Below are 17,493 nucleotides of genomic sequence, written 5' to 3'. Positions count from 1 at the left end.
TGTTTATGCTCCCAGCCAGTGACAGGCTGGGACTTCGATCTTCATATTCTGATTTCCTGGTGCCCTTTCAGCTGAACCACAACTACTCTAGAATTTATAAACTACACACACAGTGTATAGTTACACAAAACCATATGAAAATCAGTCCCAAATACATAAAACCACAAAAATCTTAGCTGGATAGCATTTGTCTTTATTTCTGTCCTTTGCTATTCTTTCAGCCTAGGAATCTTTTATTTGTAACTTAAAATTATAACATCCATTATAGGAACAATTTTAAGTTACATATTTTCAGGGAACTTATCACAGAAAGAAACAGAGATATAACCAAAAGAGGCTAAATTTGGAATTTGAGATTCTAACAGAATTCTACCACGGGATAAGTAAAAGTTAAGAGCTCTCTCTCCAGATGTTAGGTGTATCATTTATTTACACAACAATGGTTGAGGCAGGAATGATGAATACTACAAAACAGAAACTCAATAAATGTTTGTTGGACAAATAATGAAAGTATAAAATGAATGAATGAATGAATCAAGGCTAACTCCAAAAAGTTATCTAAAAGTAAGAACAGGGAGCAGTGGCTGCTGTTCGGAAGACCGAGGCGGGAGAATTGCTTGAAGACAAGAGTTTGAAACCAGTCTGGGCAACACAGTGAGACCCTATCTCTACAAAAACTTTTAAAAAAATTAGACAGGCATGGTGATGCACAAAACCGTAGTCCAGCTAGTAAGAAAGCTGAGGCAGCAGGATCACCTCAGCCCAGGAGTTCAAGCATAAAGCGAGCTAAGATCATGCCACTGCACTCCAGCCTGGGCAAGAGAACAACACCTTGTCTCAAAAAAAATAAAAATAAAAGTAATGATAAACTTTGACGAAAAGTAATAACTACATTTTCACAATCTACATTATAGGTCATAAATACTGAACACTTCACATTGCATTAATGTAAATATATGTTAAGTATATCCAATAAAGCTCAGAACACTTTAAAACCAGGTTTAAACATCAGAGTAGTATGAAAGGCAATATTTTGATTTTGAGTGATTATTTGTTTTCATAATCATTCAAGCTGGAAAATAACTTTGTATAATACTCAAAAAACAATGCTGGAAATATTCATGTAATTTTTTACCTTCACAATTTACGCTATAATATAAACTTTGGGTCAATTCCACAACCAATCCATCTTCAGTAAAAAAAAAACAAAAAAAAAAAAACCTTGAAATAATCTACTCTCCATAGCAGGCTTAGGACAACAATAAGTATTTTATAAACAGGCCACTTCTACAATAACAAAATGAAGCAGCAAATTCTAAACCTAGTGCTTAAATGACTACTACAGAAGTGTCCTCTGTAGCCAGAGTAAATTTAGCAACAAGTGGCAGACAGAAATTTGCTACTGCGCTTGTAATACTCAGCGATCCTCTCATTGTTACAGATATTGTATACAAAGAAATTTGTTTAACAGATTAGTAATTTAGGTGGAATAATTTAGGACCTTTATACTAACTGATATAGACAGCAATTCCTCACCAAGTATCTCTCTTCCTGATTTTTTCCCCATAGACGCTATGACTCTACCATCAAACATTTTATTTTGTTATAATAAATAATATCTTCTTCCAATAACCAAAAGACTGACATATAAATTAATGTACAAAGTCCCATTGTTAGTATATGCAGAATTTCCATTAGGTACTGTGAAATATGAGGTGGGCCAATAGAGTAACTGAAGGAACGTGTAATTTAAATATGTTAATCATGATGCTATAATGGACTGTTGGGGGAAAGTATATGCCATGCTGTTCAGGGACTTATTCCTATGCATCAAACCTAGACTGCCTCAAGGGAATCATATTCACGAAAGAAATGCCAAGTTGCAAGAAATCCCAGATGGCAATGCTGCATCAAGTAAAGTTAGCGTTAGGTTATGTAGGCCATGCTGACACCCAAAGGGAAAATTCTTTTTTTCTTTTTTTTAGCATATTATGGGGGTACAAGTGTTAAGGTTACATATATTGCCCATGCCCCCCTCCCCCCTCAAGTAAGAGCTTCAAGCATGTCCATCCCCGAAATGTTGCCTATCTTACTCATTGTGGTTGTATATACCCATCCCCTCCTCCCCCCTCCCACCCTCCTGACACCCGATAAATGTTACTCCTATATGTCCACTTAGGTGTTGATCCATTAATACCAATTTGCTGATGAGTACATGTGGTGCTTGTTTTTCCATTCTTGAGATACAGAAAATTCTTCATATTTTTCTCACTTTCATTTTCACTGAAAATCTAACCCATAGGAAATAACATTTCATTTCGACTTAAAAAGAAACTTTCAAACAAGAACACTTACTATGTGCAAGACCTGTGCTGGCACTGGAACACAAGACTTGGAATTGGATGTGTTGATTTTTACATGCTGAGGGGAACAAAACTGAAGGTCTGTAGGGAATAATTAGGAGATTGAATCTGGAGTGGAGGAGGGAGGTTTGCTGTTGGGAAGCTGATGAAAGATGGACAGAGTCTAAGAGAATCAGTTCAAGGCAGTTCCGTGAGGCATATTGAGAAGAAAAATGGGAGACATAAAAGTAGCCAATGCAATAGATCAAGAAATAAAATTTAGTGTTGAGAAGGGGCTGGGGAGTTAGTTCACAAGGAATCAAGATAAGGGAGTTTTATGGAGAAAGTATACGGAAAAACAACAGCAGCAACATTAAAGAGTGGTCAACAGATGCCAAGAGCCAAGCATGTGGAGTAAAGGGAACCCTCATATGCTGCTGGTAAGAATGTAAGTTGGTACAGCCATTATGGAAAACTGCATGGAGATTCCTCGAAAAACTAAAAATGGAATTATCATATGATCCAGCAACCTATTTCTGGGTACATACCCAAAGGATTTGAAATCATTATGTTCCAGGTGTGATATGTCTATAATCTCAGCATTTTGGGAGGCTGGGGCAAGAGGATTGCTTGAGGCTAGGAATTCGAGACCACCCTGGAAATATAGTGAGATCCCATCTCTACAAAAAATGTAAAAATTAGCTGGGCATGGTAGCGTGCGCCTGTACTCCTACCTATGTGGGAGGCTGAGGCAGGAGTATTCCTTTGAGCCCAAGAGTTTGAAGCTGCAGTGAGGTCTAATTGCACCACTGTACTCCAGCCTGGGTGACAGAGGAAGACCCTGTCAAAAAAGAGAGAGAAGAGAAGAGAAGAGAAGAGAAGAGAAGAGAAGAGAAGAGAAGAGAAGAGAAGAGAAGAGAAGAGAAGAGAAGAGAAGAGAAGAGAAGAGAAGAGAAATCGGTATGTGAAAGAGGTATTGGCACCCCCATATTCATTGCAGCATTATTAGCCAAGATATGGAAACAACTTTAATGTCCACCAACAAATGAATGGATAAGGAAAATGTGGTATCAATTCACAATGGATTACTATTCAGACTTGAAAAAGAAGGGAATCCTATAATTTCTGACAACATGGATGAACCTGGAAGACATTATGCTAAATGAAATAAGCAAGGGACAGAAAGATAAATGCTACATGACCTCATGACTATGTGGAATCTAAGGCAGTTGAACTCATAGAAGTAAAGGTAGAATGATGGTTACAGAACCTGGCAGATAGGGAGGGAGAATCGGGGTTGCTGGTCAGAGGATACAAAGTTTCAGACAGACAGGAGGAATAAGTTTTTGTTTGTTTGTTTGTTTGTTTGTTTGTTTGTTTGTTTTTGAGACAGTCTCACTCTGTTGCCCAGGCTAGAGTGCCATGGCATCAGCCTAGCTCACAGCAACCTCAAACTCCTGGGCTCAAGCAATCCTTCTGCCTCAGCCTCCCGAGTAGCTGGGACTACAGGCATGCGCCACCATGCCCGGCTAATTTTTTCTATATATTTTTAGTTGGCCAATTAATTTCTTTCTGTTTTTAGTAAAGACAGGGTCTTGCTCTTGCTCAGGCTGGTCTCAAACTCCTGAGCTCAAATGATCCGCCCACCTTGGCCTCCCAGAGTGCTAGGATTACAGGCGTGAGCCACGGAGCCCAGCCAGGAGGAATAAGTTTTGAGATCTATTGCACAGCAGGTGGACTATAGTTAAAAACAATAGATTATGTATTTCAAAATTGCTAAGAGAGTAAATTTCAAATATTCTCACCACAAAAAATGGTAATTATTCAAGGTGATGGATGGGTTAATTAGCTGGATTCAGTCATTTCACTTTGTGTGAATATAACATCACATTGTACCCAATAAATATATATGATCATAATTTGTCAATATTTTATTTATGTCAATATATTATTTAATTTGTAAATATTTTATTTATAATAAAATAAAAAATTTTTAAATGCCAGAAAAATAAAAGCAACTTTCCCTTTTCCCTCCATGACTCAGAAAACTAACTAGTAACATTGTAAAGCAGGAAAACTGCTTAAATCTTAGCTTCCCTGAAGAGTTTATATTTGGCATACTAGGGATATTTCCAACACCATTCCTTAAATTCCTCTTAAGACCTCTCCCACTTACAGCAGCTCTTGCCCAAGACTTCAATAAGGCCTTTTTCTTCATAAGCTTCAATATTCTAAGTTACTTGGAAATTGTGATGAAAAAAATAGGTGCAAAAATAGTTTTTCCAAAAGATCTCATGTATTCTCCTACTCCATTTCCAAAATATATAGGGTATATATAATTGAGATCCATCTTTAATTATAAAAATGCTCTGAGGTATCTCACATATTTTTCCTTAAAAAATTCAGAAAATAACTACCGTCAATCTGTAATTACATTTAAGTCATCTCCTCATACACCTAACCAGTGTGTCCACTCAGAAAGTTACAGGAAAATAATGAGTTACTTCTAAATGCCAGGCACTCTATTTGCTACATCACAACAGAGCTGAAAGATAAGGTTTGATGGAGCTCTGCTCTTTGTTATATGTGTGACATTGGGCATACTACTCAATTACTCTCTGCTTTAATGTTAATCTTTTAGATTGAGAAAATAATAATAATAATTACCTCACAGGGTTAGTGTGCAGTTTAAACCAGCTAATGTAAGACTTAGGAACCAGAGTTGGCATCTAGAGTTAGCTGATTATAGCCAGCACCAATAATTTGGAACTAAAAAACAGAGCTGTTGTAGGAAAGAGAAGTTGGCCACAATTCCTGGCAAAGAACTAAAGAATCAAATTAGTATTCTCTTAAGAATCTTCAGCCTCGGACCTGCATCCAATTGGAAGGAAGGTATGAAGAACTATTAGGGAGAAGTCCTGGGCTAGACTGTTCCTAACACAAAACCAAAGGTTGTGGATGGGACCAGACTAGCCTCTGGAATGCAATATTTGGCTAGAGTTGGCACTTAGAAACAATGCAATAGAGTTTGCTTTGAAAAATATGTAAATTACGTAAACTGTTATTACTACATACATATATAGACTAATACACACAGATATCTGCCCCCAAGCAGAGGTGGATTTATTAATATATGTTGCACGGCTGAATTGAAGAAAATAGATGAGTGGGTAGATATATCAGGGAGAACAAAGAGAATAGTAATAAAACTAGATTAGAAAGACCATATAGGGTGATGGCTAAGAATTCAGGCTTTACAGGCAGAATGCCTGCATTCAAATCTTGGCTCCACCACTCACTTTTTGGTGTGAACTCAGGCAAGTTAAATAACTTTTCCATGCCTGAGTTTCCTCCTGTGTAAATATGGATCATATTAGTACCTACCTCATAGGATAGTTGTAACGATTAAAAAATGAATATATAAAGCACTTAGAAGATTTCCTGGCACATAGTAAGTATCAGTTGCCTAATCTATAAAATGGGATAATAACATTTATTACTCCACAGGTTGTTGTACTAATTAAATAAATCATATCTATAAAGTGCTTAACACATGATAAATAAATAAATATTAGATATTTTCATTAAAACATGGGTGGGTACTGAAAATTTTTTTAAATCTGAAAAAAATATTTCATAATAGAATATAACAGAAAATATTATGAGAATCCTTATTTCTATTTTGGTGTTGAATATATTTACTGGAAAACCATGAGTAAGTTGGCATACTTATCCACTTTCCAATGTATAAAACACATCTGAATAATTCCATCTCTTAGATCTGTCAAGGGATTTAAGTCACAGATAAAAAATACAGACCAAAAGAAAAAGAACCCACAACTAAAACAGCAATTTTGAAATAATATCCCTCTAAATACTCATTGGCCGACAAAGAAAACATTAAATCTAATAGCATAAAAACTAATAATCAAAAACCTATTTACAATTTTACTTACAGAGAAAACACTTTCATAACTTTAACAAATGTGCATTCATAGAGAAACTTGCTACATCATGCTTTCTAATGAACAGAACAAATGTTGCCATAATATTTAGAAACCCAAATAAGCATACTTGTTTTCAGATCATAAGGAAACCAACAGTGTACAGAAGTCAAGATAACAAAGAAAATTTTGAGAAGGACATTGCAGTCAACAGTTCAGCTGCTGAGAGGCTAAAGCAACAACCGGCAAGTATCCATGTGGTTTATCAACAAGAATATAATTGGTGCATCTTGACAAAATCATTGTATGGGGTGGTTGGGGTTATGGGAAATACCAGATAAATCATAGGAAACATGGGAAATGATTTTTATAGAGACAGGAGCAATAGACAAAGAATGAGCCACTAACTTTGAGTTAAGAAAACTTCCCCAAATTAGAGTTATTCAAACTGAAATTTTTTTCAAGCTATAATCTTTGTTCTAATATCAACAAATAAAGCATATTGATACTGGAGATTTATTCCACAAAGCCTCTTACTGGGTCATCCTTGACCCAAAGTGAATAGGATAACTTTAGTCTTTCCGCCTAAAATACGTTAAAGCAAAATAATTTAAGATGATATATATGTAAGGTTAAGCTGAATAATGTCTCACTGGATTTTATTAGAATATTTCTGTGCTAAGAGATTCTTGGCTAGCAATGAAAGGAAGATTTAAGATCTTTTTTCAAGATGTGATACATGTACCAGTTTCCATCCCACAAAAGGATTATGCAGACTGGAATTTAAGAAATCACTTTTAGGCCAGGCGAGGTGCCTCACGCCTGTAATCCTAGCACTCTGGGAGGCCGAGGCAGGAAGACTGCTTGAGTTCAGGAGTTTGAGACCAGCTTAAGCAAGACCAAGACCTCGTCTCTACTAAAAACAGAAAAAACTAGCCAGTCAACTAAAAATGAAACAAAAAATTAGCTGGGCATGGTGGCTCGCGCCTGTAGTCCCAGCTACTCGGGAGGCTGAGGCAGTAGGATTGCTTGAGCCCAGGAGTTTGAGGTTGCTGTGAGCTAGGCTGATACCATGGCACTCACTCTAGCCCGGGCAACAAAGCAAGACTCTGTTTCAAAAAAAAAAAAAAAATCACTTGTAATTCTTCTGATCAGTTCTGAATGACCATTAATATCATTCATTCATTCATCTAAAAAGTGCTGTCTAATAGAAACACAATGTGAGCTGCTTGTACAATTTAAAATTTTCTAGTATAAACATTAGAAAAGTAAAAAGAAATAGGTAACATTAACTTTAATATGTCTATTTAACTTGATATCCAAAATACTATCACTTCAACACATAATCAATATAAAAATTATTGCTCAGATACTTTACATTCTTTCTTTCACACTAAATCTTTGGAATCAGTGTTTATTTTACATTTGCAACATATCTCAATTTGTAGCACATCTCATTTGAAGTGTTCAGTAGCCACATTTGGCTAGTGGCTACTGTACTGGACAGCACAGGTCTAGAGTCCAAGTTGTCTGGAAACAGGTACATGGGTTGTCTTGTTTTATGGTTTTTCTGTTTTTGTTTTTGAGACAGAGTCTTGCTCTGTTGCCTGGGATAGAGTGCCATGGTGTCAGCATAGCTCACTACAATCTCAAACTCCTGGGCTCAAGCAATCCTCCTGCCTCAGCCTCCTGAGTAGCTGGGACTACAGGCACACACCACCACGCCCGACTAACCTTTTCTATTTTTAGTAGAGATGGGGGTCTCACTCTTGCTCAGGCTGGTCTCAAACCCCTGAGCTCAAGTGATCCTCCTGCCTTGGCCTCCCAGCATGCTAGGATTACAGGCATGAGCCACTGTGCCCGGCTAGTATTAAGAACAGTAGCTAGCATAAATTAGCCCTCAAAGTATAGTTGTTGAATGAATAAATAAATCTATTACATAGATACTTGCAAAAAAAAATTCTTGTGATATAAATGACAATCTAATCACATGATTAGAATTATTAAGAAAAGTATATAGGTATATTAAACTCAATTCTAGCCCAAATGATGGTTTAGTAATACATAATCAAGACAAATTCCTAAGTAGATGTATACTTCAAATATGGTATAAATACATTTTACTATCAATAGAGAAATTTCTTCTATAACTTAAAGTGACTTTCCTAAACATTTAGTAGATAAAAGGTTGTCACACTCATCTAATAACATCAAATAAATTATAGCTTTTCTCTCTGAAATGCTATTCATCAAACATACACAATTCTCACATATTCCACTAACATTCTCAAATAAATATTTTTTGTTTTAATGTCTAATCCACCCTAATACCAGCAAAAGACTATGCCAAACATAGCTTCAAACACTTGAAAAAAGTTAAATTACATTCTTTATTTTTAAAATGCTTAATCCCAAAAGTACTGACGTTATTGAATATAAATGAAACAGACCCCAAATAGCTGACACTTAATAACAAAGGTTAGAGAGAAAAGCTTACCTTCTCTGCTAAGAGCTCTCGTATCTTGCTTGCTTGAACTCTAAATTTCATGAGCTGGGACTCCAGAGCTACACATCTTTCTTTCCAATCTACGGGTCCTTCTGGCTCAGAAAGCTCTGCCATATTTATTCTAAAAAAGAAAGCATTCATATGGCACAGCACAATTAACATTCAGGATAATTCATGAAATCACCCAATGTACACAGTCTAGTCAGCATCTAATGATATCCACATATAAGTTTTAAATTCTAAGATAAATTTCAGAACTGATTGTAGCTAATGGAAAGAACTTAGTGGGAGACAGAAGGCCAGGGTTGGAGGCCCAGCTATGTTACTTAACCTTTCTATGTTTCAGTTTACCCAATCTAGACAAATGGGGATGCTAACTATAACAAACCATTCTTCCTCATGGGTATGTTGTAAAGAACAAATGAAATATTGCTGTTTCTAACAGAACTTTGGACAGTGCAATAGCACAACACAAACACAGAGTACTATTATTATTTTAGCTCTGCCCAGCAGATAAGACTGTTTAAATCTCTCAGCTCATAATTTTACCACACTCTTAAATTTACAAAAGTATCACTTTGATTCAATTGGTAAAATAACCTAAAGAAATTTCATAGCAGTGCTGCAATTATGGTTTAGATTTGTACTACAATGATTACTTACCACCACTCTAAATTTGTCTAAATTCAGTCTAAGTCTTTCAAGCCAAAAGTCCTTTGGCATATTTAACTGGGTAAGTTATTATGACCCTGACAAATTTGCATAATTTTTATTTTGTGTAAGAAAAGAAAACATATAAATATGAAATTTGGGCCAGGTGCAGTGGCTCATGCCCATGTGTAATCTCAGCACTCTGGGAGGCCAAGGTGAGAGGACTGTTTGAGAACAGGAGTTTGAGAAACATAAGAGGACCCTGTCTCTACAAAAAATTTTTTTTAAATTAGCCAGGTGTGATGGCCCACGATTGTAGTCCTAGCTACTCAGGAGACTGAGGCAAGAGGATCTCTTGAGCCCAGGAGTTTATAGCTGCAGTGAGCTATGATTGCACCACTGTACTCCAGCTTGGGCAACAGAATGAGATTCTGTTTCTAAAAAAAGGAAGAAAGAAAAGAAAAGAAATTTGGCATAGGTTACATTAAGTAAACCCAGACTGAGGGGAGGACAAGAGGCAAGGGAACTGGTTTTGAAATTCTGAAGTGTTATTTGATTTTGGAAGCATGATTGTTTCTGGCTCTGAGATTCATAAAAGTAGCTTTACAGCCGGGCGCGGTGGCTCACGCCTGTAATCCTAGCTCTCTGGGAGGCTGAGGCGGGCGGATTGCTCAAGGTCAGGAGTTCAAAACCAGCCTGAGCAAGACCCCGTCTCTACTATAAATAGAAAGAAATTAATTGGCCAACTGATTTATATATGTAAAAAATTAGCCGGGCATGGTGGCACATGCCTGTAGTCCCAGCTACTCGGGAGGCTGAGGCAGTAGGATCGCTTGAGCCCAGGAGTTTGAGGTTGCTGTGAGCTAGGCTGACGCCACGGCACTCACTCTAGCCTGGGCAACAAAGTGAGACTCTGTCTCAAAAAAAAAAAAAAAAAAAAAAAGTAGCTTTACATGTTTGCTAATGTTTTATCAGGCTATTTTAATAAATAGCCTAATAATGTATTTCAGAATTGCCCTTGCTATGAACTGATAAAATTTATACTAGGAAGGGATCTCATGGAGAAGCCAAGTCCCAGTCATGCAGAACACGTGACAGCAGAACTCTCAGAACCCAAGAACGGTACTACAGTTGACATGTACTATTCTGTTCTTTTGCTTTACAGAAATACAACCAACTTAATTTTCCCAGTATTTAGTGTAATGTAATCCCTCCCTGATCCTATACCAATTTTTAAAATTTTGTGCTGCTAAAAGGTTAATAACCCACTAAAAGGTTATTTTCCTAGCATAAATATTGTTTTGTGCTTAAATCAATTTTCACATTAATAATGACATTATAACTTAATAATTTAGAAATAAATATAAGCAGAATTGTTCTACAACAGCTATAATTTTTATTAAGAGCACACAATCATCTGAAAGCCTCCAGATGTCCCTAAATTCTAGCCATAATTTAAGGGAAATTTATAATTGTAGAGCTAGAAATTATTTTCTTTTCATTTCTTTGTTTTTATAGAATCCTCACCCCACTGTTTTCTGAGTCTTTTCCTAAGGATATTAGCCTGGTTAATGGCTTTTTTCATTACCCATATTAGCATTCACTATTAATGCTTCACATTAGCATTTACCACCAAAGATTTAGGAGTATATAATGCAAATTGTTAATCACAAACTTTTTCTCAATTCTACTGTTACTTTATTTCTCTCCTTATAAGCTTTAGAGAAAGAAAATACAGATGAAATATTTTTTTTAAATGAAAAGCAGTCCTAAAATAGACACCCTTAAGTCTTGAACCATTCATATCATTGCACAGAAATGCAGGGACACTCTTCTATCTTAAGTAACAAGAGGAGTCTATTTAATGTTGGTTCATTTTTGCTTTACATTTAAATAACTTGTTTAAGTTCTGTAAAATGTCTACAGTTTTTAAAATAACAAGAGTACATATTTTTAACAAATTCATCAATGTAATGCACTGTATGAATAGAATAAAGAACAAAAACCACATGATTATTTCAGTAGACACAGAGACAAAACTTGACAAAAATCCAATACCCCTTCATGATAAAAACATTCAACAAACTAGCAGTTGAAGGGAATTTCCTGGCTCTGATAAAAGACATCTACAAAAAGCCTAAAACTAACATCACACTTAATGGTAAATGACTGAAAGTATTCCCCCTAAAATCAGGAACAAGATAAGGATGTCTTCCTTCACCACTTCTATTCAACACTGAATTAGATACTCTAGCTGGGGCATGAACATAAAATAAAAAGCATTCAGACTGGAAAGGAAGAAGTAAAACTATTTCTATATGCAGATGAGATGATCATGTATATAGAAAATTCTAAGGAATCCACACACAAAAAACCTATTAAAACTATTGAGTTTAGCAAGATTTCAGGAAACCAGATCAATATGCAAAAATCAATTATTTTTCTATACACTAGCCAAGAAAAATCCAAACTGAAATTAAGAAAATATTCAATTTACAATAGCCTCAAAACTAATAAAATACCCAGGAATAAATTCAATAAAAGAAGTTCAAAACTTGTTCTCTGAAAACTACAAAACATCATTGAAAGAAATTTTAAAATACCTAAATAAATGGAAGAGATTACATGTTCATATTTGGAAGATTTAATATTGCAAAGATGGCAATAGTTGCAAATTGATGTACACATTCAATGCAATCCCTATAAAAATTCCAACTGCATCTTTTACAGAAATTAACAAGTTGATCCTAAAATTCACCCAGAAATTCAGGGACAAAGAACAGCCAAAACAATCTTGAAAAGTTGGAGTACTCACATGCTCCAATTTCTAAACTTACTACACAGCTACAGTAATCAAGACATGTTTTGTGCATAAAGACAGACATAGATCAATGCAATAAAGCTGAATCCATAAATAAAATCTCACATTTACAGTCAATTGATTTTTGGCAAGAGTGCAAGATCATGGGGAAAGAATAGTCCATTCAGCGAATGATGTTGGGACAAGTGGATATCTACATGCAAAAGAATGAATTTGGACCCACATCTCATATCATATAAACAAATGAACACGAAATGGATCAAAAACCTACTTATAAGAGCTAAAGCTCCAAAACCCTTAGAGGAAAAAGGTACACATTTTAATAATCTTGGATTAGGTAACAGTTTCTTAGATATGACACATAAAGCTTAAGTAATCAAAGAAAATATAGATAAATCTGACTTCATTAAAATTTAAAAAAAAATTGTGTTTCAAAGGACACTATCAACACAGTACAAAGATAACCCACAGAATGGGAAAAAATATCTGCAACTCATATATCTAAGGGACTTGTGTCTAGAATATATAAAGAACCCTTATAACTAAATAATAAAAAGACAACCCAATTAAAAAATGGGCAAAGTATCCAAAGAAGATATATGAATGGCCAATAAGCACAAGAAAAGATGCTCAATATCATTAGCTATCAGGGAAAATGCAAATCAAAGTCACAATGACATCCCACTTCACATCAAATAGGATGGTTATAATGAAATGAAGAATACATAATCATAACAAGTGTTAGTGATGATGTGGAGAAATTAGAACCCTCATACATTGCTGGTGGAAATGTAAAAATGGTACAGTTGCTTTGTAAACAGTTTGGCAGATCCTTAAAAGCTTAAACATAAAGTTACCATACGACCTGGCAGCTCCAATGTTAAATATATAACCAAGGAAATAGAATACATGTCCACACCAAAACTTGTACACAAATGTTCACAGCACCTTTATTCATGATAGCCAAGAAAGTAGAAACAATCCATGTCCACCATCAGATGAATGGATCAACAAAATGCAATATATCTATATAAGGAATATTATTCAGCCAGAGAAAAGGAATAAAGTACTAATACATGTTATAGCAATAAGTGAACCTTGAAAACATTATGCTAAATGAAAAATGCCAGACATAAAAGGCCACATATCATAGGATTCCATTTATATGAAATGTCCAGAACAGGCAGATTCAAAGAAACAAAAAGTAGGTTAGTGGTTGCCAAAGGCTCTGAGGAGAGGACAATGGGGACTGACTACTAACGGGTATGGGGTTTCTTTATGGGGTGATGAAAATATTCTAGAATTAGTGGTGATGGTTGTATGACTTTGTGAATATACCAAAACCCACGGAACAGTATACTTTAAAAGGATAAATTTTATAGTTTGTAACTTATAGCTCAATAAAAAAAGATCATTTATTTACAAATGAGTAAAGAAAAAGTAGCAGTTTAAATAGATGTATACTAGAATCACATTTACGAATTTAATGATCCATTATTTGTGGTTATGCCTGCCAAGAATTTCACCATTAACTCAAATAAGTGAGAGGTAACTATTAACCTCAAATATGCAAAGTGTCATAGATATATCTTACCTAGAACACTTTGCTATGAAAATGATGCAATAAATAAAGTCAAAGTTAAACATTTCTATGCATTTCTTTAGTTAATTATATATTTTATAGTGACGAATATTATTAAATCAGCATTCAGTGTCTGCATTTCTCATTAGTAGGTTATATTAAAAAAATTCAAAACTTCAGATTGGTTGGATAATGGTCTGCACTAAAGTCTAGACACCTGATTCTCTCATTTCATTCTGTAATTTCAGTCAGTTAATATGTATAAAGTAACTGTTGTGTTAGTGCACCATCTTGAGCAGTTAGGAATTCTAATTTTGAACAACATCCTCCATCCTTTTCCATTACCACTGATGTTATAGAACTATATAGCTTTGAGAGCTATAACCAATTGCTAAATATCATATTTAGATTTTGAACTTGAAAGTAATCTATCTTCACTGCAGGGGGAAAAGTCCTAGTCTTCCAAATATCCCCAGGGACTTTTGGAAATATTTACTGACACAAAATGAACTGTTTACAATTGTGGGGTGAATGCTCTTTTCTTTGAATCTCTGACTTCCTGTTTCTCTTCCCAATCCCAAAAAGGAAAGGAAAAGAAATGAAAGAGTTCTTCTACTTAGGCTTACCGTTTTGAAGATCAGGGTTAGCCTCTCTATTCTTTACTTCCCTCCTCTTAAGGGACAGCTTAACTGGGCCAAGTAAGTGCGTGCGTGTGCGTGTGTGTGTGTTTTCTAATGCAGAAAAGATGTCTTGCTTGACCAGACTGAGACTTGCCTTGTTTAAGGAACCTTCTGACCACCACCTAGCCCCACTTGGGCAACGCCTGCCCTTCGGAGGCACTGCCCAGAACAGCCTTGCTCCTCACTGCACGCTCCACACTCCTCGGGGACACACACCGCTGTGCGGTCCAGGCTTGCAAAGACTGGCGTTTGCACAAAGAAAGCAGTGACCCGCGGACAGCCCAGCACTACAGCTTTTCCAACGTAAATGGTCCAACTTCTCTTTCCAGTCTTTCGCACATCAGATTCTACGGGCTGAAGTGCATCGTCTTTTTAAAAGGGGTCTACAAACTTCAGGGACAGCGTAGTTCAAGGTAGGTCACCTTAAGACACTCTGCTGTCCCGGCAACTCGAGGTGTAGAAAATAGTTCTTCGAAGTTTTGAGAAGTTTCGCCCCGGAGATCACACTGGGTCTCCCCAAAAGCGGAGGCCGAGCCGCAGCGGCCCTCACTGCGTGGGCACTCGGCGCGGGGACGCGGGGCTGCCTTGCTGAGCCCCCCAGGACCGCCCGCGGCCAGCAGCCCGGGCCCCGTGTTTTCAAACAAATGTCACGGGAGCCCGGGGAGGTTGGGGCTACAAGCCACGGCCCCAGCCCACCCCTCCAGGCAAGACCCAGACCTGGAGGCAGAGCCCGGGCTGCGGGGCAGACGCAGAGCTGAGTCCCGAGCCAGCCAGCTCCAGCCCCTATCCACGCCCGCGGACTGCCGCCGGCGCCCCCATCCTCGACTCGGCGAGCCCCCAAGGATGGAGCGCTCTCGCGGGGCCGGGGATCGCGGGGTAGCGGAGACGCTGGGGTCGCCTCTCGGCTCCAGGCCCTTCCCACCTGCCTACCTCAGCTGCGGGCCCCGGTGGCAGCGCGCAACGTCTTGGCAGCGCCTGGTCCCGGGGATCCCGGGCTCTCAGCCCGCGCCCGCCTCGGACTAGCCCGCAGCAGGCGGGGGCAGGATACCTCCTCCTCCTCCTGGGACTGGCGGCCAGAGTAGCCAATCGGGGATGCAGACGGCCACGAGGCGTCACGGTGGGTGTGGCTATAACTTTGGCTCCTCCCAGTTTGGCCCAGGAGGGCGTTCTGTCCTGTAGTGGTCAACCAATAGCCTTCCCCACACTTGGAGTTCAGGCTAGTTGTCGCCTTAGGTCACCTCCATGCAATTCCCTCTGCCTGGACTCAGTCTTGCTTGGTGTCCCAGCCTGAAGTTTCTCCTCTTGCCAATCCACTCTTCATCCTCTTGCCAGGTTAATGGTCCTTAAGAACAATTTTAATGTACATTGTGCCAAAGACCATCATTGGCTTCCTTTTGCTTAAATTATCAAGAACAGATTCCTTAGTCTGGCATTCAAGGCCCCCGTCCTACTTTTTCAGGTTTATTTCTCACAGTTGCCCTTCACACACCTGAGACTGCTGCTGTGCACCTCCTCACCCCAAGGAAGTCCACTGGGAACGTTTACATGCTGTTTCCCATTCCATATTTTAAAAGTTCTAACTATCAGCCAGTTGTGGTGGCCCACACCTGTGGTCCCAGGTACTCAGGAGTCCGAACTCAGGAGGATGGCTTGAGCCCGGGAGTTTGAGGCTGCAGTGGGCTATGATCGTGCCACTGCACTCCAGCCTGGGTGACAGAGCGAGACCCCATCTAAGAAAGAAAGAAAAAGGAAAGAAAGAAAGAGAGAGAGAGAGAGAGAAAGAAAGGAAGAAAAGAGAGAGAGAGAGAGAACAAGAAAGAGATCTAATCATCCTCTAAGACACAGCTCAAAATAATGCTCATGTAACCATGTCTGTCGCCCCACCTAGCAGAAATCTCTTGTTTCTGCTCCCTCAGCATCTAGGTTTTTGCCCCTCTTGGCATTTAGGTCCTTCTGTCTATGCACTGCCCCTTATCTTTCTGTTTGACTGTGAGGACTTTGAAAGTACAGAGCATGTTGCATAAATAAATAAATGAAAATTTATACCCAGTTGAATTTTACATCCCAAGCTGGGGACTGGAGAGGTTGGTCTCAGGGTAAAATAAAAAAGAGAATTCTGAGTGTTATGGGTAATCTTTCCCCAGGTCATAAAGCCAGGCCAGACAAATTACTCTCTTTGGCTCACAGTTGGCCAAGAGAGGGTATCAGAAGGTTTTCCCACTGGAATCATTTTGTTTTTTAAGCTTTATTGCAGCTTACATAGAAAATACACAAAGGAGATAAAGATTTACGAAGTTCCTTAGAGGAAAGGCAGTAAGTGAATATGACTAAAAGGCCAGCTAGAAAGTATGAGGCTTCCATATTTTTTCCAGATGAGCACTAATTTTGGACGGGATCCCAGACTACCCCCACACATTGAATTCCTTTTGCCTTCTGTGGGAGCTGATGATGCATATCATATGAAAAATTGTCTCCAAACAGCTTTGGCAAACAAGCAGGCTGGACTGGGCTTACTTTACAGAGCACGCAGGAGTTAAATAAACAGAGTTTGAGTAACTTGCATAATTTAACACAGTAAGTCAGTAGAGACCAAGCAGGAGAAAGAGAGACAGAATGCCAAAATAGAATCACTTCTGTTTGTGAGTCAGAAATACTAAATAGACTAACAGAACTGAGTGAATAGAGTCACTCATGAAAAGCGGCTTTCTAAACACGGCTGCCACCCTTGTAAGGCTCAGCCAACATTTATGTACTGTCACCTTTTGCCAGAAACATGACAAGCTGAATTTGTTTGACTATGGAGAATACAGTGGGACAGCATCCTGTTTCTGCCTATGCTAAGAAAAATACATGGTACAATGGAATATTATTCAGCAATAAAAAGAAATGAAGTACTGAAACATGCAACAACACAGATAAACCTTGGACAACTAAAAATATATAGAAAAAAATTAGCCGGGCATGGTG

General features: G+C 38.0%; 1 protein-coding gene across 1 annotated transcript in view; it reads right to left on the bottom strand.

Annotated features, from left to right (window-relative positions):
* The window catches only part of PLEKHH2 (pleckstrin homology, MyTH4 and FERM domain containing H2), a 112,097-nt gene extending 96,512 nt beyond the window's left edge, over positions 1–15,585 (bottom strand). The window contains exons 1-2 of the mRNA XM_012756344.2: positions 15,457–15,585; positions 8,784–8,913 (exon numbers count right to left, since the gene is read on the bottom strand). Of these exons, the coding sequence (XP_012611798.1) occupies positions 8,784–8,906 (123 nt within the window). The 5' untranslated portion in view covers positions 8,907–8,913; positions 15,457–15,585. The remainder of the gene's footprint in view (positions 1–8,783; positions 8,914–15,456) is intronic.
* Positions 15,586–17,493: the final 1,908 nt, after the last annotated feature.

Source organism: Microcebus murinus, chromosome 3 (genome assembly GCF_040939455.1).
Source record: "Microcebus murinus isolate Inina chromosome 3, M.murinus_Inina_mat1.0, whole genome shotgun sequence".
NCBI classification, from domain to species: domain Eukaryota; kingdom Metazoa; phylum Chordata; class Mammalia; order Primates; family Cheirogaleidae; genus Microcebus; species Microcebus murinus.
Note: the sequence above shows the minus strand (reverse complement) of the source record. Positions and strands in the feature narration are given on the sequence as shown.